At 62.6% G+C, this 24994-nt stretch overlaps 1 protein-coding gene across 1 annotated transcript; it reads right to left on the bottom strand.

Annotated features, from left to right (window-relative positions):
* On the bottom strand, positions 1-24170 carry SOGA1 (suppressor of glucose, autophagy associated 1). The gene is made up of 16 exons (XM_050907256.1): positions 24112-24170; positions 15512-15736; positions 13687-13845; positions 10918-10980; positions 7226-8038; positions 6806-7186; positions 5681-5800; positions 5371-5496; positions 4769-4999; positions 4491-4598; positions 4029-4196; positions 2696-2947; positions 2450-2521; positions 1992-2062; positions 288-1737; positions 1-192 (listed from the first exon to the last, which is right to left on the bottom strand). The coding sequence occupies exons 2-16, from the start codon at positions 15707-15709 to the stop codon at positions 43-45; spliced, it is 4362 nt and encodes a 1453-aa protein (XP_050763213.1). The 5' UTR covers positions 15710-15736; positions 24112-24170; the 3' UTR covers positions 1-42.
* Positions 24171-24994: the final 824 nt, after the last annotated feature.

Consider the following 24994-nt stretch of genomic DNA (forward strand, 5'->3'; position numbering starts at 1 on the left):
AGAGTGGATAGCAGGCATGCTGCATCCCCCGGCCCCCCGTCCTCACTCACTCGAGGCCCCCAGCTTCTCCTCCGCCCTGGGGGGGTCCGCGGGGTGCAGTTTGCACTTGGAGGGGGAATGGCGGACGGCGGAGCGGGATGGCCGGGCGAAGCAGGAGGTGAGGGACTGGGAGCTGCAGTCACACGCCGTGTCCTGCAAAGATAGACAGGGCACAGGGGGGTTAGAGGGGTCGGGCACTCCGTCCCCTGCCACGGCGGGACACCCTGCGGGGCACCCTGCCTCGTTACCTCGCTGGCTATGGCCGAGATGAGGTCGGGGTCCCGCAGGGCTGCGTCCTTACTCCCCTGGCTGGGGGACGAGGGCTTGGGGTCCTCGCAGCTGCTCTGCTTGAAGACTTTCTTGTTCAAGACGCGGGAGATGTTTTCGGCCGGGTGGTGGGTGGCTGGGCTGGGGTGCTCGGTTCTCTTGCTGCCCTCCTCCCCGGTGGCCTCCTTCTTCTCCGGGGGGGCGGTGGGGCTCTGTGCCCGACCACAGACGTTCCTGAAGAACTCCTGCACGAGGCCGTACTTGGGTGCTTCAGGCTTGGCCCGGCTGGTCTCGGGGCAGCCCGGCTTCCAGATGGACTCGGTGCTGCCCGCGTGTTCCACCACGCTGAACAAGCTGGACAAGCCGTCGTTGATATTGCTGAGGACGGGGCTGTCGCGGGTGGTGGTGGAGCGGGCCCAGGCAGAGCCGTTCTGCTTGCTCTGGTGCAGGTTCCAGAGGCTCCTGTCCTTGGAGGCGTCCAGCTTGGAGGAAGACCTCCTCTGGAGCTTTGGAGAGCCGTATTTTGGGGAGCAGCATGGCCGCTCGATCCTGGAGTGGACCTTATCCAGGGAGGAGGAGATCTGCTTGCTGCGCACGGACACAAGGGAGGAGCTGCGCGGGGACCAGCTCTTGCTGTGCACGCCGCTGCTGCGCGGCAGGTCGGTCTGCAGGCCGATGCTCACCGTCTGGATGGTCTGTGTCCCCACGTGGGCCAGCCCCACCGTCTGGCTGGAGGCGCTTTTCACCTTCCTCTCCAGCGAGCTGGAGCGGATGGCCTGCCGCACGCAGTTGGTGATCTCCTTCATGTCGTCACTCATGTTGCCAGAGATCTCCAGGTCGTGCAGCGATGGGGGGAAGCGGGGCACCGGCGGCACCGTGCTCTCCACCGTGCCGCCGTCCAGCAGCTCCCGCTGCTGCTTGGAGAAGTTGCACAGCCACTGACTGTAGGTGCTCTCAGCGCTGGCCGACTCCTCCGGCTCCTTCGGCTTGGCCATGGTGAACAAGAAACCGGGTTCGATCATGATCTTCCCCTCCTTGTTGTGCACCAGAGGCGCCTCCAGCCGCCGCACCACTGGCGGGCTGTAGTAGATGCGGATCCCCGTCTTGTCGGGTGCCGTGTAGCTCCTCTGCATTTGCTTCTGGGCTGGGTCGTGCCCAGAGAGGCTGCTTGCCCGTGAGTAGTCCCAGGAGGAGATGCCCAGCTTCTCCTTGGCCAGGCTGTCGGGGGCAGGTTGCTCAATATTCACATATGTACAGTTTGAGGGAGGAACGCCGGCACTGTCCCGGATCCCGTTGGGCAGCAGCTGGGCGGCCGTGGATGCCTTTTTGCCCCGGGAATGGTCGCCCAGCCCCGGCGCGGTCTTTCCAGGGAGATAGGGAGAACAGTCGAGCAAGCTTTCAAACTCTGACATGGAGGAGACGGACTTGGTCCTGTGGGAGGAGAGAGGACGGGGCTCATAAGGGGACAGGGCAGCGGGTTGGGGAGCAGCTGGAGGCACCCCACTCCCACCCCAACAAGACCCTCCCAGGCACCCAGTCCTGCTCCTCATGGGAGCCCTTGGCCTCCACGACAACCCTGGACCACTGCTGCATCCCTCCCTGGCTGCCGGGGCTGCCAAGCCTGGGGACAGCCCCGCGCAGCCTCCTCCGTGCCCCAAGGACCATGCAGGCACCAGCACATTCACCTTTTGAGGTTGCTTCCCTTGGCTTCTGCTTCAGAGATTGTCTCTTTGTCTGTGATTTTTTCATTGAGAGCCTAGGAGGACACAGAAGAAAGTTCTGATGTCAGCAAGCACAGGACCAAAGTACACAGATGGGCTGGAGCAGGGGCTGCACCCTGCTCCTCTGCAGCACTACCACCTTCCCCCATGCACCCAGGCCCAGCATCCCACTCCCAGGGCTACATGGGGCTCACTGTGCCCATGTCTATTTTAAATCAACTTTTTATAACCCCACTGAAGCCCTTGGGGTTCAGCCACGCTCTCCACCCTCTCATTCTCCCCAATCCCTGGTGCTCCCCCTTGCAGCCTCATTTGCTGTTCAAGGGGGTGTTATTTGGTGTTCACACAACCTCCCGTCTAACCCTTAGCATAGACCTGAGCCCAACGAGCACCCCGAGAGCCCTCCGCCTTCTCTTGCCCACCTCTTTCCAGTTGCTGCCGTGCTTCTCCATTTCAGAGTGCTTCAATGCCCATGGGTTAGCTCCTTTCTGCAACTGGAGAACGTGTCAGTCACTCAACGTGTGCAACTCGTGCCCCTCTGGGCAAGCAAAAGCATTTGCCGCTTGCCCCCCGTGCATGCCCTGAGAGTGTTTGCACGCTCTCGGGACACGCACGGGGGGCAAACAGCAGAGGCTGGAGGACATGTTCACGATGGGGGGACACCATACCTGGTTGATTTTGTTCTGCAGGTCCTTTGCTTGCTGCTCTGCCTGCTGCTGCTCTTCCTTGAAGCGGGCCAGCAGCTCCACTTTCTCCTGGTTCCAGTTCTTCTCGCTGATCTGCAGCTGCTTGGTGAGGTCCATGACGGCGCTGTAGGACTCGGCCAGGAGATGCTGGTGCTCCTCACGCTCCCTCTTCAATGCCACTTTCCAGTCCGGCAGCGCGCGCTCCGCAATCCCTTTGCCTGCCTTCGACTCCAGCTGTGGGGACACGTTGGTGGCTGTGGGGGACCCCTCGCTCCAGCATGGTGCTGGACATCCCCAGCACAGGGGCAAGGCTGTGGGTATCCCGGTTCCCAGTGCAGGTCCCATGCTCTCCAGGTCAGGCAATAAGTGTGTCCCCAAGGCCGTGTTGCACAGCACGGCTTGCCCGTGGGTGCAGCCGAGCCGCAGTCGGCCGTGGCTTGCAGCCATGTCATGCCAGACGGCCCGGCAGACGGTCACCCAGTGGGACACAGGCGGAACGTCCTGCCTGCTCGGCTGTGCTCTGCCTGCAATCCTGCCTGCTGGACCCGGCTCCTGGAGAGGGGCAGCACCACCTGCAGGGCTGGCAGAGCGGACCCCGAGGATGCTGCTGCCGCTGGCAGCCAGGAAGGCACCTGAAACTGGGGTGCTGCCACCCCGGCAGCTCTGCTCTCTTTCAGGGGAGAGAGAGGGGAATTGGGGACCACCGCTGAGCTCTGCCTGGAGAAATCCCGCCTGGGAGGTGCTGGCACCCGCTCTTGGGAGCGGAGCTGATGTACGGCCATGGGCTGCTGCCAGCACAGTGCGAGGGAGCGGAAAACCCTCATACTGAGGGCAGGGCTAGGGGACCGATGGGACTGCTTCTGCAGGCAGGAGCTTCCCCCAGTGCCGAGGCTTCCCTCCCTCCTCCTCCTGCCCTCACCGCAGCCGTACATCCCTCTTGCAGCATCCGCAGGGTGCAGAGCCCCGACCTGCGCCGTGACCCAGGGGAAGAGAGGAGGGCTCTGATGCCGCTCCAGATGCCTGTCCTGGGGTGGGATGCTGAGCCCCGATACCATCCCGCCCACCCCAGACAAACCCAGCGGAGGAATAAAGAGCATCCTCTGCTGCTCCACAGTCAGATTTTTGTGCCAGCCCCGTTGCTATAGAAACTCGCCTGCCGGAGCGGCTGCTAATTGAGATTCCCACAGTGCCACCCTGCCTCCCAGCCCTGCCCAACAGCCAGCGCTTGGCACACGGCGCAGGCAGCCCCCCAGCCCCACGTCCCCACCGCGCAAGGGGGAGCTCCACCAGCCCGCGGGGTGCCCGGGGCTCCCACCTGGGCGATGTGGCACTTGAGCTCGGCGCGCTCCATCTCCCAGGCAGCCTTGGCCTTGGTGAATTGCTGCTGCAACTCGCTGGCACCGCGCCGCTCCTCCCGCAGCTCTGTGCACAGCTCCTTCAGGGTCACCTTCATGTCTGCCAGCGTCTTGATGCACTCGTTGGGCTGCCGGGGGATCGGGGGTGAGCGGAGGGAGCTGGGACCCCACACCGGAGGGGACCCAATGGGGTGGGACCCCATAGGAGCTGCCCTCTCTGCATCCCAGCCCCGCAGGCTGCCCACCCCCGGGCTGAGGGACAAGGGGTGCCACCAGGGCAGGGGACCACCCCTGGGGGTGACATGCCAGCGGGGAGCATCCCCTTGAGCCATGCACCTCGAGAGGAGCCGCCACCCCATGCCATGCAGCCGCAGTGGGGGCTGATCCTGCCCACCCCCTGGGCTCGTGGGGACCCTGCTCACCGTGCTGGGGGTCCAGGCGTCGCCGGCGCACGTCTTGTTGTCCGCCTGCTGCTGCGGGGCGAGCTCCTCCTCCTCCAGCAGCAGGTACAGCTCCTTCATGCTGTTCACCTGCGGGAGACACCACGGCTGGAGTGATGAGGGGACCCACAGCCAGGGATGGGGGATAACCAAGCAGCCCTGGGTGGGACACGTAAGCACGAGGGACAGCCCTGGGGATGGCCAACAGCGTGGTCCCCCCTCCACGGCAGCCGAAGTGGGAGCCCCTGAGCCCACGGTACCTCCAAAAAGTCCTCGCCCTCACTGTGCACCATCTTGCCCTGGCGCCAGCGCTTGAGGAACCACTTGAGCTTCATGAAGAGCAGGAGGAAGCTCTGCCTGAACTGCTGCGACTCCTGCACCAGCAGGTTCTTCTCCTGGCTCCAGAACTTCTGCTCCAGCCGCCTCTGAAGGTTCAGGCTCTGCAGCTCGAACTCCCGCCGCAGCAGAGCTTTCTGGTGGTCCTCCTTCAGCTGTGGAGAGAGGCACGGGCTCTGAGACAGGGGCTGGCGGCAGTGATGTGGTGCCTCCGCCCTAGGGTCTGGGCTGGACCTGGTGCCGGCCCCATATTTAATACCCCTGGGGAGCTGCAACGGCCTGGCAGCGTGCTGGGGACAGCGGGGCCATTGAGGCATCGCCATGGGTGGAAGCCCTGCATGGCTGCACGCCCACGTGCAAGGAGGATTGTGCTCAGCCCCTGTGCCCCTTGAAGATGGGACATGCTGTGTGCGGTCCCGGGTGACACCCGGGTCCCCAAGTGGGCCATCAGCCTGGGGCTGGAGGTGGCACGGCCATGGGTGTGGGGACACCTGTCTCCCAGGGATCGGGGCTGCTGCCTACTCACCTGGCAGATCTTCTGTGAGAAGTTGTCCACCTCGTCCTTCCTCAGCTGCCTCTCCTGCGAGAGCTGCTCCTGCAGTCCCCGCAGGCTCTCGTTGGCCTCCGACAGCACCAGCTGCAGCTCCTTCATCTGCAATGGCCCAGGGAGGGGATGGGGACGATGGGCTGCGCCTGGCCGTGCCTCCCCGTGTCCCTCCCCAATGGGGCTCTGCAGCTTCCCTTGTCCCCAGCTCCCAATAGGGACAGCCCCATCCCCGCAGCCTCGTCCCCAACCCCACTGGTCGAGGGGACACGGCTCCCCGCCTGCGTCGTACCTCGGTGGCGTAGGAGTCGTTCTCCTCAGGCCGGCAGGTTTTGTAGCTCCGGGGATGCGCGGGGTCCGTGTCCTTGGCGTGGGGGATGCGGTAAGGGTCGGCGTCCCTAAAATCAGGCTGCTGCATGCGTGGGCAAGTTAATGAGAACAAACCAAAAGAGCGGGAAGAAAAAAAAGCCAGAAAACAAAACAATGGGTCTCCGAAACAGTAAAGAACTACAAGACAACAAAAAGGATGAGGAGGAGAAGGAGCTTCATCACCATGGCGGGAGACAATGCGGAAACTAAAAGGAAACACAGGATGAGGAGACACGTGGCCTGGATTGTTTGGGGAAAGGGGAAAAAAGAGAGAAAGAGGGAAAAAATGTGCAAACACCAGTTACGGTGCCATGCAGTGACTGGGGGAGACTGGGACCTGGGGCTGGTGGGACCACATGCAGAAAAATAGGACTCTGAACAAGCGAGTGTGCTCCAGAAAGGGGCTTGTGTCCGTGGCCCCGACCACCATCGACATCCCTGGCCCCCAGCATGAGCTGGGCCCCCCGGAGAGGAGGGAGACAGCAGGGCATGAGCTGCTCTCCACTGCTCTGAAGGTGCTCCCCATCGGATGCAGATTTGCCCTGGAGCCTTTGCTCTCCAGATTACCCTGCCTGGGTACCACTGGGGGCTGAGACTTCTCACAACCGGGGTCCCCACAATTTGGGCTGCTTTTAGGAGGCTGCAGGCTGCTCTCCTCCCTCCCAACTCATCCCCAATAAGCAAAGAGCTTCCAAGCTGGGGATGTTGGGCTGAGCCGGGGGAGAGCAGCCGAAACGTCAGCCCCTACTAAGGTGGGATCGCACCCGAGAGCCCCTGGCTGTGGGCAGGGCAGCCTCAGCATGACCAGCCCATGCCGGGATGCGCCAGGATGCCCACTGCCTCCTGCCCTGGGCACACTCTGTTGGAGCAGAGTCCTACCTTGTCCCCGGTGCCACTGGCATGCAGCGAGGTGTTAGTTTGGGTTTTGCTCTGGAGAGGCAGGAGGGAGGTTACGCTGGGGATTGGGTTTTGCTCCATTAAAGCGGGAGGAAACGGGGCGGCAAATAAAGCGGCGGCTGCTGCGGGGGACGTGGGAAGAAGCCCGTACCTGGAAGTCAGAGGCATGCTCCTTCTGCAGCCCCTCTTTGGTGGCGTCGTGGCTGCCGGGGCTGGAGAAGGGGAAAGAGTCCGTGTGCTCCTTGAGGCTGCCGGTAAGGTGGTCCACTTTCCTCGTGAAGCAGCCCAGGTCCTGCTGGAGCACGCCCAGCCGCATGAGGAGCACATTCATCAGCTTGGCATCGCTGGGGCTCTCGCCGCCGCTACCCACCGCCTCGCCCAGCAGCCCCCCTGTGCACTCGTTGTCCAAGCAAGCTTTCAGCCCGGAGGTGAAGCCATTGGCATCCGAAATCAAGACGTCGATCGCTTTGCTGACAAGTGCCGCCTGGTCCCGGATGCCCAGCAAGGTCTCCAGGTCCTTGGGCTTGAGCAGCTTGGCAGGACCATCAGGCACCTTCCCACCGCCGGGCACCCTATCCTGCCCATCGGCTTCGCTGCTGCCCATCCCGTCCCTCCAGCCAGCGGTGGGGATGCACTGCGCCGAGTCGCCGGCCTCGGCGTCGGTCTCCAGCATGGGCCGGGTGGTCTGGCAGGAGGCCAGGTCGCAGCGCTGGAGGTTGGAGAGCAGCACGCGGTTCTCGTACTGCAGCTTCTTCACCTTGCCGCTCAGCTCGCTGATCTGCACCTTGGCCGTGGCCAGCTCCTCCTGTGAGGGCTCGCTGACCACCGAGCAGCTGTCCTCCGACAGCGTCACATCCAGCTCATGGTCCGACTTGTACTTGGTCAGCTCGTTCAGGAGGAGCTTGTTCTGGTCCTCCAGCTCCAGCAGCGAGCGCCTCAGCAGCTCGGCCTCCTCCTCCACAAACTGCAGGTGCCGGCGCAGCTCCGCCACCGTGTCCCCTGCGTCCCCGCAGCCCGAGACGCCTGCCAGGAACCGTGCGTCCTGCCCCGGCAGCTCTCTGTCCCCCTGGCCCTTCATGTCGTCCATCTCCGCCCGCAGCCCGCGGTTTTCCACCTCCAGCTCCACTATCCTCCGGCTGAGGATGTTGGCTTCCTCCTCCACCAGCTTGAGGTGGACCTTCAGCTCGGCCTCCCGGGAATGGGGAGAGTCGGCAAGCTCCTCCACGGAGAGGGAGCTGTCAAGGTCCCCGTACAGGGACCTGTACTTCAGCAGTTCCTCCTTCATGCTGTCGTTCTCCTTGGCCAGCTTGGTCAGCTTCTTGCACATCAGGGCCGACTCCTCCTTGGCAAAATGCAGCTGGCACTTCAGGTCCGCGCTGTCCTCCTGGGGACCGAGAGGGTGTAGGCGTTAGAGAAGCTCTCCCAGGGGCCACGGTGCCTCTGAGCGAGCCCTGGGGACATGCTGCCCTCCCACCCCAGTGACCCCAGCAAAGCTGCAGCCCCTGCTCACGGAGGGGAAAAAACTTTGAGATCCATCCTGGAGGCTTTCAGGGAGAGCCCAGACACAGGGCAGGATGCCTGGGCGAGGAGATCCATGGCTCCGGCCCTGGGAAGGACATCTAGCCACTGCCAGGGATGCGGGGACCGAGCCCAGCCCTGCCACAGCCTGATCCACCGCTGGGAGGAGGGGGAGGGAAAGCTGTCAGACTCCTCAGAGCAAAATAAAAGCCACCAACAAGAGTTCCTCCCGAAAGCTGGCAAGCACTGAAACAACTGGCGCTGCTGCTGCTGCTGCAAGCCCCCCCGCCGGGGCTCTGCTCCTCCCGCTCAGCCCCAAACACTCCATCACGGGGTGGAAAAGCAGCGGTTTTGGCTGGAAACCTCCCAAAGTCCCAGCCCTCACCCAGCACTCATCCTTGCTGCCACCACCTTGCCAGGGGACAGAAAACCCAGGCAAACCCCCCACATCAGCTTGCTGATCCCTTCCCAAGCCCCTTTGCTTCTTGGGACTGTTTCTCCACGTGTTTTTTTTTAAATTTAGCAGTTAGGATCTCGGCTATTTGCCCAGGCAGACCGTTTCTCTGCTTTGGAAAGCTTTTTGGATGGAAGACCAGGATTTCCTGACGTCCAGCTCACGGCTTCCCGTGCCGCGGGGTCACTTGAGTGCTCCGAGCTCCGGCACAGTGACTGCCAGGAGGGGACCTGCCGGGCTGCGACCCTCACCCCGTGGCACCCGCTGGAGCCCCGGGCGGGTGCTGGAGGTGGCCAAGCCCTTTGGCCAGGTGGCTGCTGGCCCCGGCAGCCCTCTGCCTGGCTGAACTCATCCCCTTTCCTGTTTCCCTGGCTGGCAGAAACAAGCTGTCCCCCTCTTTGGGTGCTCCTAACTCCCCAGCCCACCCCAGCCGTGCCCACGCTCACACTCCCCAAACCCTGCAGCAACTATTTACTCTGCAAACTTCCCGGCCTGCTCATATCAAGGCCAGGGGCAATGGGGGGGTCCCATGAATTTGGGGTGCCATTTTATTCCCCAAACGCCCTGCCGTGACCACAGGAACCACCCTGCTGCTCTTCCGCACTTGCGCACAGAGACGCGGCCTCGCTAAGGCGTATTAAAGCTGTGCCCCCCCTAATTAGCTGTGGAGATTAGAGGAGGGCCGGCGCGGGCAGCTCTCCCCGCCGGGGCAGACATGACCTCAGTTCCTGTTTTTCCAGGGGAAAAAAAAAAAAAAGCAGCAGCCCGGCGTGTCCCTCTGCCCCTTGGCATCACTGGAGGGACACACACGTCCCCAAGACCGCCTCGAGTGCTCCTGGGGTCTGGGGCAGACCTCTGCGTTGAGTCTGTCCCTCCCAGCTCCATTTTCGGGGAGCACCGATGCTCGCCCAGGGCGGCTGGGCAGGAAAGGGGCCCAGGAAGCCACTGATGAGTCAGAGCATCTGTGCCCGCAGGGCCACCCAGCCACGGCTGCGCGAGAGAGGGAGCGGCCAGGGGGGCCACGTCCAGGGGTGTTTGTCCCTGGGGAAGCTCAGGGTTTGCTTTCCAGCACTGGCTCCTTCCTGGAGCATCGGTCCCACCGCAGAGCTGGGGCCACATCCAGCCCTGTGTCCCCATGCTGAGGGGTATCGGCTCTGCGGGGCTGTGGGAAGCAGAGGGGGGTTTTACAGCGGCCCAGGGCTGGGGTTTGTTTCCTGCCCCAAGAAGAGGCAGAGGAGGGGCTGTATTTCAGCCTGGGAAGGCGGGTGATGGAGGGGCTCCTGGACAGCCCCCTTGGCTCGGGGCACAGTCGGGTGTAGGTGCAAAGCCATGGTCTGGTGTTTGGGGAAAGGTAGGGCAGGACTCTGGGACATCAGCTGGCCTGAAAGGGCTCTCAAGGATGGAGTTAAAGGGAGATGACAAATAAAAGACCAAAGCGGAAAGTCTTTGAGGGCCTGGGGATCCCCGTCCCGTGGGTGGGTCGTGCCAGCAATGACACAGGTCACCCAGAAACCCTCGGGGTCCCCACCATGAGACGCTCTCAGCAGTGCATGGCAGGAGTGCCTTTATGGGTGTCTCCCTCCCTGCCCCGGCTTTGGGGGAGCAGATCTACTCCCCAAAATAAACCTTTCAGTTCTTTTGCCTTTGAAAGAGGATTTTTCCGGTATTAAAACACCTGCATTTCTATTCCCGCAACAGCAGCTCTGCCCCTCCGAGCCCTGGTAACAGCATTAGCGAGTCACAGCAGCTCAGCCCAACAGCAAGTGACAGCTGAAATCCTGCTGCCGCCGGCAAATCCTCCCTCGCCTGTGCTGCCCCAGCAGCCAGGCGCAGGGCAGGGACAGTTCGGCCTCGAGCCGTTCCCCACGGGGACCCTCAGCTCCCCCAAACCCCACCCCCAGGCCATCCTCAAGCAGAGCTGCTGGCGCAGGCAGGAGGGACCCAGGCTGCAACAGCCACAACCCAAGAGCAGAAGTAGCTTTGCAATGTAAAAGCCAAAGTCCTTCAGCTCCTTACTGCAGTCCTGACACCTGGAAAGGGTTAAAGCCACCGGCCGGCCACAGATGCTCCATTGATAAATGAGACAAGGGAGAGGTTGAGGACAATGAGGATGGCCCAGCACATCAATCCCTCCCTTATGCAGGGTCTCTGAAAGGCAGGAAAGCCCTGCGAGGGGATGGCACTGCCATGCCCAGATTTACTTCTGGGCCAGGCGTAGTCTCCGGCTGGCACCATGACCTGGGGTGCTGGTGGGCCACCATGGCGTGCCCGAGATGCGCCGGTGCCGATACCTGCACTGACGGCTTCTTCTCGGTCTTCCCGACGGAGCGAGACCCCCGCTTCTTCAGGGAATTCTGTAGAGAGAAAAGAGAGCCGTTACCCACAGCAATGGCACGGCACCCCGGTGCGGATGGACACACCTGGTGCAGATGGACACCAATGCCAACTTCTCCAGCCCAGGAGAAACACCAGAGCCCCAGCGGGCTGAGACCCCTTGCTTTGGGGGACTGGCAAGCATCATATCATGGGGTTTGGCCAGAAATTTCCCCTGCAGGCAAGCGAGCAGTGAGCGAGCAGGAAATGAGCCGTGGAGAGGCTGAGTCATGGTCCTGTCAGGGCTGGATGGAGCGGGGAATCCAACCCCCAGGCCAAAGGATGGCTCTCGGGGCATCCCAGCGTGAGAGCAGCAGACGATGACATTCCCCATTGCCTCTTCCCCAAGGAAGGAACGTGTCCTGGTCACTCAGCTACGGGGAGGGCTCCTCAGCAGGATGCTGCTGACTCTGCCCTCAGGGTCTCTGGGGACACAAGGGACAATCTCCAGGCTAGCAAGGACAGCTGGGAGATGGGCAGGCCAGACAGAGCAATAAGGGAGACTGGAAGGGGGGAAAAAAGTGGGTGCCCAGAGCAGGGCCAGTTATCTGGGGAGGGGAGCTGGGGGAAAACCCTCAAGAGCATCCACACAGCCTCCCGTGAGCACCGGCCGATCCATGCGGCCGCCCTGGACCTATTTCCAAGCTGGCGCTGAGGCCCAGCAGCCAAAGAAAGCAGCTGTGAAATGTAAGCTGCTGCCTATGCCAAGGTGCCGGGCTCCAGGCTTTCCTATTAAGGCCACAACCATCGCTGGAGCTGCTGCTGCTGCAGAGCCTCTCCCGGGGGCTGGGTGTGCCACGTCGGCATCCCTCACCCCCACCCTGCTGGGGACCGGGGCTGGCAAAGGGCATCGCCCAGCCCCAAGCAGCCCCAAGCACAGCACCCCAGGTCAGATTGGCTGTCGTCGCTCCACCTTGGGTGCATCCCTTGGGGTGGCCATGCCTAAGAGTCCCATCGCAACTGAGCTCGATGCGGCAGGCTTGGCACGGGGTACCTGGACTGGTCCCACTTTTCTCCTGCCCCCCAGGAGATGCTGCGGTGGGGTAGAGCTGGAGGCACAAACGCACACACCTTTGGGGATGATCTGCCCATCCTGACAATTATCCAATTATGGGAGAAACCTCTTGGAAGGAAGAAATAATCAGCCCTGAGGGGAGAGCCCAGCCCTGTGCAGCCTCCGCTCCATGTTGGCTTGGCTGCTAACAAGCTCTGCCATGCTCTGTGCCCTCCAGCAGGAGGGAGGAGGCGGAGGAGGGCTGTTAACTCACTAATTTTGTCTAATTAGCGCTCTGCAACCAGCAAGTAACCCCAATGCCCTTGCTAGCCCGGGGAAACACTATCCCCAGGCTCAGGGAGCTGCGCTCCGAGCTGTGCCAGGTCTCGTGCCATCCAGCAGCGTCCCCTTTGGGCTCACGCAGCTGCAGAGAGGGGCCGTATTCTGTCCCACACTCTTTTGCCAGGGCAAGGCAGCAGCTGGCGCTGCTCAGAGCTCAGAGCTCCCTGCACACTGACCACGCAACCATTTTCTCTGCCTGTTTTTCAAGCGCGGGAGTCCTCCAGCCCAGCTCCCGCTGCTGCCATTTGTTATTCAGCCCGCGCTCGCCGGCTGCAGGGAAACCCATTTCACGCCTGTTAGCAAAGGCTGTGCAGCGGAGGGACAAGACACCCCATCTGGGGTGATGCTGCTCCGTGCCCCCCCGTGAGAAGGTGGCTGCAGAGGGGATGGGTATGACCGTGGCCGGGTCCTGTGGCTTGCCAGGAGCTGGCCCCAGCGTTAAGCAGAGCCGGCCCCAGAGATGCCAAGCCGTGTGCTGGCTCCCTGCCCTGCTGCGCAGGGGAGCACGGCTGGGGGCAGAGAGAGCCCTCCCTGCGTTGTGTCCCTGTCCTCGGTGGGAGCAGGGCCAGAGCTCTGCCACAGCACATCTCCTCCCACGCACTGCCCTGACGGCTCAGCCAGCGACGCTTCCCGAGGCTCCCCGGGGACCAAAGGCATCCCGGGCAGTAGGGAAGTGGGTTACAAGTGCTGTGATGGATCACAAGCCCACGCTGTCACCGGGATGCCTTTTCCGTCACCGAGGATGACATCGCCCCTGGCCGGGAGCTGGTCCCAAACCCAGCATGGCACGGAGCGCCCTGGACCCGTGTGTATGGGTACATGCATGGCACATGGCTTCCCGGGACACAGATGGGATTGTGCACCCACCCAGCTTTGCAGCACTGCCGGGACACCGCCGGGACATCGTCGGGACACCGTCGGGACATCGCTGCCATGCGGCCCCGCGGCTCAGCCCGCTTTGAACAAGCAGCATGCAGTCAGGATACAGCCAGCACGGGGCACTGTGCCAGGGACACGGCGGACTCCACACAGCGTGCAGAGCTTTGGCCAGCGGGAGTTGGGCACGGCCCAGGTGGCCGGGCTGAGCAAGTGGCCAAGGACACACAGAGTGGCTCTAGTGCAGGGGCAAAGCCCCCTAGCCCCCCCAGGATGGGGTAGAGCCACCCCCATGGCGGGATGAAGCACGCCTCGCCGAGGGCAGGCGCTGCTCGGGTTTCGCAAGCATCTGCAGCATGGTTCGGGTTTCAGCGATGCGAACAAGGATGGGGGACCCATGGTGCAGGGCCAGGACACCTGCTATGGGCAGAGCCTTGGGGACGCCTCCCGGTCCCCCCTCCCGTGTCCCCCTCACCTCTCGGAGCTTGTCCATCTCGTTCTGCACCACCTGCTTGGCCAGCTCCGTCTCGATGAGCCGCTGGCGCAGGTCCTCGTTCTCCTCCTCCAGCCTGATCCTCTTCTTCTCCACCGCCTCCAGCTCATTGTGGAGCCGCACGGAGACGTCCTTGGCCACCTGGGGACACAACGGGGCTGTCATCAGGCTGGGCACAACGTGCACAGGGCTGGGACCGTGGTGCCTGTACACCTACAATCCTCATGCAGAGATCATCAGGCTGTTACTGAGACCCTTTAGAGCAGACACCGTGCTGGGTGACACCCCGGCCCCTGTGTGTGTCCCCTCAATCGCGTGCTGTGACTGCTGTTCCCCCTTCACCAGCTGCAAGCCTGCCCCGTGTCCCCATCCCCTGGCCAAACCCTGCCTTCCCCAGCCCTAACACGATGCTGCGGGATGCTCGTCACCTTTTTGTACTTTCTTCCCACATCGCGAGGCTGGAAAAGCCCCCACAAGGCTGGAAAAGCCGCTGGGCAGCACCAGAGCAGGCAGCCTCTCACCGCAGGCAGCAGCTGTGTCGGCCGGGAGAAAGGCGAGCTGCTGCATCACGTTACAGAAAAAAAAGCCAGCTGCCCTCAGGGTGAAGGGTGCCTCCGTCCATCCCTGGCACGGCCCCAGAGCCCCCCCGCTCCAGATCCCTGCAAGGGAGCAGCCCCCGGCATAAAGGGAGCTTAATAGCATGAAGTGTTTGCTCCTGCATCTGCAGGAAGGGAAAAGTTGTCCCCAATCCCCCTGGTCCCCTGCTCAGCCCAGGCTACCAGCGCTGCAGAGGCAGCAGCAAGCCCCGCTGCAGGGCTCGGGGGGCTCAGGCCATGGGGTTGGGCTCCCGTTCCTCCCGAGGATGAGCTGCGCTTTCTTTCCCAGAAAGGGAGAAGCTGGAGGGGGGTGTTTTTGGCAGCAGCAACCCAGGCTGCCAGGCAGTTTGGGTTGGGGGCCAGGCCCCTGGCAAGGACAGACAGGGCAAGGTGGGTTCACAGCCCTGCACTTGTGGCACATCTCGGCTCCGGGACCAGCTGTTTTCTGCTCAAAAAACCAAGTTACTCCTCGAGCTGTTGCCCGTCCCCCTCTGAGCCGTCTCCGGCTGCCACCACACTCCACTCCTGGCAGCGGCCATGTCAGCAAGAGCCCTCAGCAAACACTTGCCGGCACCGGCGGCTCCTCAAGGGCCAGCGGCTGGTGAGGGCGAGGCAATGTCACCCTGCAGAAATCCCCTTGTCCCTGCCCAGCCTGCCTGCCACAATCCTCGGGGCTCTGCAAGGCTTCCCCGACGGCCGAGAGGAGCAGCTCCCAGGTCCCCAGGGTCCCGGTCCCCATGCTCCCTCCCTGCGCACTTGTGCTGCTCCAGCCCGCAGCGGTGGCCCCATCCTGTCCCCATCGGTGCAGGATAAGAGAGCTCGACCCTGGGGGCACATGGCTGGGCTGGGCTCCAGCCTGCACAGGATGAACCTCGCATATGGCACTGCAAGACCCCCATCCTCGGACAACGCTGGCCCTCTCCACCCATGCCCATTGGAGGAGTGCCCCCGAAACACCCCCATGCCCAGACCACCCATGAGCCGAAAGCACTGCTTCCCACTTCTTGTATCATCGCCGCTAGCGGGGAATCGTGATGCTCCCATTAAGGGGCTGCACCCCATAAACAGCACAGCCCCCTGGAGCTCCCTGCACCCCAACATCCCCTGCCACCCCCTCGTGCCTCACCAGCCACCATGTCCATATCTCACCAAAAACCGCCTTGGGGGACCTGGGGACTGCCCGGATGGGGACGCTGCCCTCCCGGCCTCACCTTGACGTCCTGCTCGAGGCTGTGGATGAGCTCGCCATCCACCTGGCCCGTCTGCGCCACGCGCAGGCTGCGGCGTTCGGCCTTGCGCAGCCGGTACTGCAGGATGCGGCAGGTCTTGCTGGCCTGGTCCAGCTGCTGCCGGAGCTCCTGCAGCTGGTAGACGTCCTCCTCCATGTAGACATCCCTCATCTCCAGCATCTCGGCGCGCAGCTCCTCGATCTCATCCTGTGGGGAGATGCGTGTTAGAGGGGACAGACCCCGCAGCTTGCTCTCCCCTCTTTTCCCCCCGGGATACCTCCCCACCATGGCTCCCCTGCCCTCCTCTGTCCCACGAGCCATTTTCACAGACCTTCAACCCCTCGGGTCAAGCCCCATCCTTGCAGGAAGAGGGCTCAGAGCCAGCTGGGCACCATCACCCACCGGCGAGCCAGCCACCCGGGGGGGGACAGCCAACATGGGCGCCTACAAATATTTGCGGTACAAGAAAGAGGAAGGTGGGGGAGGGAGAGGAGCTGCAGGAGCAGCACAGGCGGCAGCCGCGGCGAGAAAAATGTAGGTCGTCTTTGGAAAAGATGTGTCAGGGAGGCAGGCGAGGGAACGAGGAGATGGCAGGCAAGGACAGGGCAGGCAACGCGGGGATACGAGCAAGATGCCGCCAGTGCCAGGGACCAGAGGCTGCCCCTTGTTTTGCCACCAAGCAGCAATCGCCAGGCTGGGTCCTCCTTCCACCCCTTCCCGGTCTCATCAGCTCTCACGCTGACAAACCTCTCCCAGCCCAGCAGAGCCTCCGGCACGGGGCTGCAGCGTCGCTGTCACAGCAGGGCCAGGGGTGACATCCTGCTGGCACCAGCACCGACCCAAAGCCTCCTCCAGGCCTGTGGCACACGACCACTGCGGGACTCCCCGCAACAGCCCCAGCCCCAGTGCCACCTCCCCGTCCAGCACAGAGCTAAGGCCACCAAGGATGCTCATGGACTGTCCCCTCTGGTCCCTGGGGACCCACCCACACTGCACTGCCCAAAGCTCTTTTCACGTCCCCACAAGCACAGTCTCAACCCAAATCTTCCAAGCAAACGCTCCAGCCATTGCACCGGCTGTTCTCCTCCTCGACAAGATCTGGTGGACCCAGCACGCTCCTGGGAGGGGATCGAGCATCTGCTTTCCTGCCAAAAAAACCCCGCCACTAAACACCTCCCATTGCTGCCAAATGCAACTGCCACTTGAGAGGCGAGGGGCTCACGCTGCCGCCTTGCACTGCAGCACAGCCCGGGAAGGGACAAGACGAGGACTCGGCACAGGCAGCGCGGATGCACATCCCCAATGCACCCCAGGCAGAGGGGGACAGGACCCCGCTGCTCCCGACGCCGCCCGTGACAGTGACCTACAGCCTGAGACAGCAGCACCGTGCCGGCTCTGCCAGGCGCTGGCACGCTCGCCGCCACACTCGCCCGGCCCGGACAAAGCCCCAGCTGCAAGAATTCCCCCAAAAGGCGAAGCTGAGCCTGAGGAGGGGAGGCGGCAGCTGCGGGGACAAGTCACAGTCGCTCACTGTTGGCTTTAAACGCTACGTGACAAATAAGGAACGTCAATTAGACAATCCCGGATTATCTCCCAGCCCAGGCTGCCGGAGCCCAGCGGCACCGTGGCCACCAGCATCCTCTGCTGCTCTGCTTCTTGCCAGGGGGTCTTGTGCACAAGAGCAGAGCAGAAACAGCCCCGAGGCACCACGATGGGCAGCGGGGCGTCCCGGGGACACCCGGCCGGGCTGCTCCAGGGACAGCTGGAGACCATCCCATTAAGGGGCATCACTGCAGGCACGTTTCAGAAACACCCCCAGACAGCTCAGTCAGGAAACCCCCCAGGGATGAACCGCACATGCCAGCAGACAGCCCTGCCACGGCTGCGATGCACCCCGGGGCGACGAACCCGATAGAAATCCACCGCCAGCACTGCCCACCCCACACGGCAGTGCCATGGCTGCGGGGACACCAGCAAAACTCCCGTAAGCCAAACCAGCCTGGGGAGCTGGTTTATGGGATCTATTCCTTGGGAGCTTTCATGGGAAAAAACGCATGATGCATCGCAGGTGAGCAGGCGCTCTGCGACGGAGTGGTGGAAAACAACCTTTCACCACCAAAGTCATGCGAATCATGGCTTGAATATGATTGCAGAGGCACGCGGGGCTGCCTACATCCTGCTCCAGCGCTGACTGTACTGGCTCCCGTTTGCCATGCGGCTTTCCCAGGCAGCAGCCGAGCAGGGCAGGGAGCAGGGACCTTGGAAAAAACCCAACCAAACCTTACATTTGCTGGAAGGAAGCCTGGGCTTGCCGTGCTAAGAGCTCCTGCTTGTTTATACCTCGGGTTGTAGCAACCATTATTTGAGGGGGAGGCCGTGTCCAGTGCGAGCGGCTGCCTGGGCAAAGCCTGGCGGCACAGCCCTGAGCTGCTCCTTCGCAGGGTGCTCCCCCGGGGAGTGGGGCTGGGGGGGTTTGCAGCAGGGCTGGCACTGGGGGGGCCGGGAAAATGGTGCCTCCCTTCGCTCCAGCTGCAGGAATTCGCCTGCACCCTGTAACGCCAATAAACCCTTCGAGTGGCCACAGCCCGGCAGCCGCACAGCCCGCCCCAAGCTTGCCCCTTGGAGGCAAGCCGTGCCGCTAAGCCGTAGTAACTGGATCAGAGAGAAAAAAAATGCCGACAAACTGGAAGAGAGCTTAGGACGGCAAAGCTGACCCCATCCACGGCCGGGCTGCGGCGGGCAGAAGAGCCCCACGGTGCCTGGAGGCAGCGCATGGGGTGCACAGAGGTCCCCTGACAGCTTCGGGGGTCCGTGACGGCCACTGAGCCTCACCCTTTGCATCTGCACCTTTTCTGGAGTTGATGCCCATCTTTGCAAAATCAAAGCAAAAAAGATCCAGTTAGATAAAGGCGAGAGCAGAGCCAGGAACGGAGAGAAACACCCTAGAAACATCCCAAATTCAGGGCTAGCGTTGTGAGCACAAAGCACTGTAAGCAATGTTAAATAAAGTGTGAAACAGAGACGAGGTGGGCAACATTGAGGATGAGATAAATGACTTTCCAACATGACCACACCCGCGAGCTGCTCACCACCTCCATCTTCTGGGATTATCTGTTCGTCCACTGCTGCACCCCTGCTCACCCCATCTCTGCAGCAGCAAAGGTTTCATGTTTTTTTTATGCCAGAAGTCATCTGACTTGGAAAAGACGCTGGGGATCTGCAGTCCAGGGAGACTTTTTTCAATACCCAAGGGACGACTGTGCAGAAGCAAACACCCCACTTGTGTTTGCAGGAGCCAGGCTACGCCTGATGGAGGAACCCAGGAGACATCATACACCTTCAACCTATTCCAAGCAAACCTCGGAGACATTGTCTCTCCCTGGGGAGACTATTAAGGAAACTAAGCGGCAAGGTGGTATGCAAACTGCCTGGTTCCAGTTCAGAAAAAAACCCATGCATTTTCAGAGCAGGAGAAGGTAACAGCTACAGCCGTGTCCATACACCCGCTTGCAGCTCCTCCAGGAAGGGCAAGACCTGGAAGGGGGTGAGCTTTAGGGTGATGGCCCTGAACGGTGGCTTGGCAGGAGGGGGACCAGTGGAGATGGCAGAGCACACCTCAAAATGCAGATCAGACCCATCACGGGTTGCAGCAGAAGAGTTAAACCCTCAGATCTCCTGCCCAAGGGGAGTTAAACGCTGGCTTAGGCGCCTGCAAGAATGCAGCAAGCTCAGGCCAGACCAGGAGACTCGTGCTGTGCAACTCTCACAGCTCCTCGGCAGGATCCACTATCTTTTAGAAGCAGAAAGCAGCAATGGATACAAAACAGGATCATGCAAATAATGACATGGCTGGCTGTCGTGCTGCTGACAGCACATACACCCTCAGCTTTGGCAGCCCCAGGCTCTGGGGCGCAGCCAAGCAGCAGCCGCCTGCCCGTGGGGGACAGGCAGCCCTCCGGGGAGCACAGCCCTGCCTGCATTCACACCCTCCACCCGCACCCCCAAACCTCAGCGCAAGATGCAAAGGAGGAGAAAGAGGGGAAGCTGCCTGTATGTTTTGCATCGACGCCTTTGTGCGGAGCTCGGGGCCGTGCTGGCAGTGGGTGCGCCTGTGGGAGAGCCTGCGATCCCTTGTGCAAAGACGAGGATTACTGTCCAGGAGTAACAAGCACCGCTTCCTCTGAGATTACAGGACAAAAGCAGCAGCTTTCAATTAACTCTGAGCCCCCACTAGACAGAAGAGGGAATTATGCTAGAATTTTGCTAGGGAAAAAATAAAATCAGAGCAGATTCCTAAAGGAAATTGCCCGGGGTGCCCAGGCATGTCCCCTGCCAGCACAGGGATCCCAGCAAATGCAGCTCACCCCGAGCCCATGCTGGGGTGCAACGGGTCGAAGGATGGGTAAGGCACACCGATGTGTCACATGTAGGGGTTTCTTTAGGTGCATTAACAGCAGCTCTAGCCCAGCTCCGACAGTAAACATCAGCCATCCTTCCCTCCATGTCATGCTGGAGCTCAGTGCAGCAGCCCGCATGCTGAGCCCTGCCCCTGGCCAGCACGCCAGCTCCCGCTCGGCAGAGAGCACAGCACGTCAGCGAGGGAAAAATCAACATTTCTCAGCTTTACACCTGCCCCCATAAATTACCAGGCAAACAGCTGGGGGCTCTCTGCAGCCCAACCCGTGTCGTGCAGCATCTGAAAAGGCAAGAGGCTGCAAAGCCCCTGCCAGGGTGGCTGCTGCTGGGGTGATACATGGCAGAGCCCTGCGCGCCAACTCTGCCTGTGGTTACTGGGACCCCCGGGCACAGTCCCTGCCCCTGTGGCTGGGCAGGATCTGAGCAGCAGCAGAGCTGGGACCCAGTGCCAACCAGGCTGCCCAGACGCAACCTCCGGGTCCCCCACGCAGCCCCCGGTGCCCCTGTGGGATGCTCTCAGCGAGCCCTCGCTGGTGGCATGCACCGGTCCCTGGCTGCCTTGGGGGAAACGAGGCACCCACCCACCCACGCTCCCGCCCTATGTGTTTCTCCACGGAGCTGGGAAATGCATGCAGACCCCGAGGGACGCGGGGTGACGCAGGGCAGGGAGCAGGCGCGGGGCAGGCAGCAGGAGAAGGCAGGCAGGACTGCGCTCCCGGCGTTACGTGGCTCTCGCCTAAGCCCCTTCCCACGGAGAGGAGAGGGTTTGCAGGCATCCCCTCCCCTCGCTCCAAACCCTCTCCCGTGCCCACTCTTTGTCTGCCTGTCCCTCTGCAGCTGCTGCCATATCGCATCTCACATTTTCCAGCCCGCTGAGCAGGGCTGGGAGCTGCTCTCCATCGCACGGCTCGGCAACAGCGAGATGGGGCAAGGACACCCGAGCCGCCTCCTCCCTCACCACGCTGCCAACCTGCGCACGAGAAACGGCCCTTTTTGGGGAAACGCTTGAAATAATCCATTTATGGGGGGGTCACAGCAGGTGCACGCACCCGAGAGCAGAGGCAAGAGGAGACACCAGCCCACCTGGTACATCCAGAGCGGGAGGAGGAAGGCAGAGCCTTGCAAAAATCTGGGTTGCAAAGAGAAATGGGTGAAGTGTGCTTAAATATGTACATTCTATTATGGCAGCCGAGGAGAGATGCAACGTGAGCTGGCACTGCTACAGAGGGCTGCGATGTGCTCTGCTGGGAAGCTCCAAAACCAAGCGTGCATCACACGGGCGTAGTAGCACCACGCACGTCTGGCCCATGCCAAAACATCGCCAGAACCCTCCCACCCACAAAAATCCTCGTTCCTCTTTAAAAATGCACCAGGTTTTAGCCGGCTCCGATGAACAAATAAAAAAATATTCATTTGCAGCTCTTTGGGTGAGTCCGAGGAAATAAGTCACCTCTGATAAGTCTGATTCATCCATACCTGAGGGGAGGGGACCTGCCAAAGCTCTGCAGGGTCCTTGCACGCTGCTCTCCAACCTGGGCTGCATGGCAAGGTGGGTGATGCTGATTGCTTGGGTTAGGGCTTTATTTTTGCCGTAAGGGCCCAAATGCCCAAATTTTTAGCAGAGACGGCACAAGCCAGCACCCTGCTGCAGCCCAGCGCAGTTTTCTGCTCCTTGCTGGAGAAACTAGGCAAATCTTCCATCTTTTTTTGGAGCACAAGGGGTGCGTGCATCTGGCTGCGGCTTCTGCCGAGCTGGAGCCAGGGTACCACCCCAGCGGTCTCCTGCTCAAGTGTCAGGAGAAGCGAGCTACAACACCGAAACATGGTTATAAGCAGGATGCACACGTCAGGGAGGAGACCCACGCGCTGGCATGAGCGCACATAGGAGATGTCGTGGCGAAGAAGGGAGGATGCCACCAGCATCCCCACGACGCTTCTTGGTGCACGCCTCCAGCAGCTCTCTGCTCTCCCCACTGCTCCTGGCCAAGGAATTTCAGTTGCCACCCCTCATGGCAGGTAAAATACTTGCACCCCGCAGCACGCCTGCAGCTTGCCGGGAAGAAGATCACGTGGAAATGGAGGAAATAATTGCTCAGTCCGCAGGAACGGCAGCGTTTGCACGCGCGTTCTTGGAAACTGGAGGGGCCTCATCTGTATTTTTCCAGCTCTCAGTAAATCAAAGCCCTTAAGCTCTTGCTGCTAATTCTGGCAGGAGTTGGGACACCAGCTGTGAACCGGGGCTTTGCTAATGGACAAAGGGCCTGATTGAGCATCTTTGAGCGCGTCACCCAACGCCTAGCTCCCACCTCGTAGCTATAATCCCGATGTATTTACAAACTTTGGCACCAGTGGTTGAGAGCTGGCCTGATTTCCAACCTGCAAGAGCCGAAGAGCAGCCAGCGAGACGCGGTACCTACCCCTGAACCCCCCAGCAGGTGATTGCACAAGCATCTCATCCACAGCTCCAGCCTGAAGAAGAGCAGAGGGTGCAAAATGCCTGCAGCCCACCGGGACGTGGCACCTGCTGCGAGTTTGTGCCCACCTCGCAGCAGGCAGCGCATGCCAAGGTGCATCAGGTCGATGTGTGACCAGCAGTGGAACAGCTCTCTGCCCCTGTCCCCACGCAGCACGTCTGCCCTGGCTTTACCACTCTGCCCATGAACCAGGCAGCCACGCTGCACGCCCGGAAAAAGGCCCCGGGGAGCATGGGAACCGGCGGAAAGAAGCGAGCTGGAAAATCTCCCCAGGGTCTGGCAGCATCAGCAGGCAGGGAGAGCAGTAGCGAGCATCCCACCCTGCGCCGGGCCAAGCTGTGCCCAACCGCGCGGGGTCAGGTCGTGCCATGCTGCGTGCCAGGATGCCAAACCGGGCTGAGCCAAACTGTGCCATGCTCAGCCATGCCAAGCTGGGCTGAGCACAGCCGTGCCATGCTAAGCTGTGCCTTGCTAAGCTGTGCCAGCCCAGGCTGGGCTGAGCCTAGCCATGCCAAGCTGGGGCCGTGCTAAGCTTGGCCACACTGAGCCGTGCTGTGCTCAGCCAAGCTGCACCCATCTATGCCATGCCAAGGCAGGCCATGCCCAGCTGGGTCATGCCAGGCTAAGCTGGCCCACGTTGTGCCAACGCGTGCCCTGTGCCAAAGCATGCCATACTACGCTGAGCCAAGCAGTGCCCAGCCATGCCACACCGTGCTGGACCATGCCCGGCTGGGCCTTGCTGTGCTGAGACAGGCCAGGTCTTGGGCCCAGCTGGGCCATGCTGTGCCAAGCTGAGCTTTGCCCTATGTCCAGTTGGGCCATGCCAGGCTTAGGCAAGCCCTGCTCCACACCCAGCCATGCCACACTATGCTGAGCTGAGCCAAGCCCAGCCATAGCATGCCAGGCCATCCCCAGCTGTGCCATGCTGTGCTGAGCTGAGCCCAGCTATACCGTGCCAGGCCGTGTCCAGTGATGCCATGCAGGGCTGAGCCGAGCTGTGCCCTGTGCCCAGCCATGCCCAGGGATGCCGCACTGTGCTGCACCCTACCTGGGGATGCTGTGCCATGCCATGCCATTCCCAGGGATGCTGTACCATGCTGAGCCATGCTTTGGGATGCCACGCCATGCTGTGCCATGCCATTCGCAGGGATGCTGTGCCATGCTGAGCCATGCTTTGGGATGCCGTGCCATGCTGTGCCATGCCATTCGCAGGGATGCTGTGCCATGCTGAGCCATGCCCTGGGATGCCATGCCATGCCACACCGTGCCCTGGGATGCTGTGTTGTGCCCAGGGATGCTGAGCCATGGTGACCCATGCCCTGGGATGCCACGCTGTGTCATGCTATTGCCCAGGGATGCCGTGCCATGCTGAGCCATGCCCAGGGATGCCACACCGTGATGACCTTTGCCCTGGGATGCTGTGTTGTGCACAGGGATGCTAAGCCATGCTGACCCTTGCCCTGGGATGCCACACCATGCCATGCTACAGCCAGGGATGCTGTGCCATGCTGAGCCATGCCCTCGGATGTCATGCTGTGCCATGCCATGCCATGCCCAGGGATGCTGAACCACACTATGACGAGCCTTGCTGACCCATGCCCTGAGATGTCACGCCGTGCCACGCTGCTGCCCAGGGATGCCGTGCCGTGCTGAGCCGTGCCCTGGGATGCCGCGCTACGCCGCCGTGCCCACCTTGAGATAGTCGTTCTCGGAGCGCAGGTCCTCCAGCTCGCGGAGCAGCCCGTCAGTGCCGGCGTCCAGCAGCTCCTCGGTGAGGTCGGAGAAGGCGAGGGAGGTGCTGAGCTGCAGGCGGCTGCTGGCCATGGAGGCGGCCGAGGGCTCCTCGGGCAGCGGCGAGGCCTCGCCGGCCGAGGGCGGCGGCGGCGGGGCGCTGCCCGGGGACTCGCCGTCGCTGCCGCTGAGCCCCAGCTCCAGCGAGAGCAGCTTCGCCTCCTCCGAGGCGCTGCAGTCCGACACCTCCGAGCTGCTGTCGGTCAGGCTGGCCCCCGGCACCGACCCGGGCACCGATCCCGGTCCCGGTCCCGGTCCCGGTCCCGGCCGCCGCGCCCCGGTCGCCGCCGTCTCCGCCCCGCGGCACCGCCCCTTCGGCCGCGCCGCGCCGCGCCCCGCCGGCCCCTTGCCGCCGGCCCGGGCCGCCGCCGCCGCCGCCCGCTTCTCGGGGCGCCCCTCCTTGCCGCCGCCCGCCCGCCGCGGGTGCGGGTGCCCGCCGCCCGCCGCCAGCCGCGGGGCCGCGCCCGGGTGCCCCCCGCCGCCGCCGCGCCGGCTCTTGGCCAGCGACCAGCCGGGCACCTCCTTGGGGCGGGCGGGCGACGGCGCCCGCTGCGGCTTCTTCTTCTTCTCCGGGAGCGGCGGCGGCGGCGGCGGTGGCGGCGGCGCGGGGGGCCCTGCTCCGCCGGCGCGGCCTCCATGTCCCGCTGCGCTGCGCTGGGCTGGGCTCGGCCCCGGCTGCGGCTGCGGCTGCGGCCCCGGCTCCGCCCGCCCCGCCGCCGGGCGGGGACGCGCGCGGGCGGCGAACAAAAGGCGGCGGAGGGGGGGGGGCGGGGGGGGAGCGGAG

This window comes from Gymnogyps californianus, chromosome 17 (genome assembly GCF_018139145.2).
Source record: "Gymnogyps californianus isolate 813 chromosome 17, ASM1813914v2, whole genome shotgun sequence".
Lineage (NCBI taxonomy): Eukaryota > Metazoa > Chordata > Aves > Accipitriformes > Cathartidae > Gymnogyps > Gymnogyps californianus.

What these genes read in the sequence shown, in the direction of transcription:
- SOGA1 (XM_050907256.1), bottom strand. Translation starts at nt 15,709, where the DNA reads ATGCTGGAGATGAGGGATGTCTACATGGAGGAGGACGTCTACCAGCTG. An exon ending in AAGGGAAGCAACCTCAAAAG is followed by an intron (nt 1,738 to 1,991) that starts GTGAATGTGCTG and finishes CTCCTCCCACAG; the next exon opens with GACCAAGTCCGTCTCCTCCA. An exon ending in TCTCGGCCATAGCCAGCGAG is followed by an intron (nt 193 to 287) that starts GTAACGAGGCAG and finishes CTATCTTTGCAG; the next exon opens with GACACGGCGTGTGACTGCAG.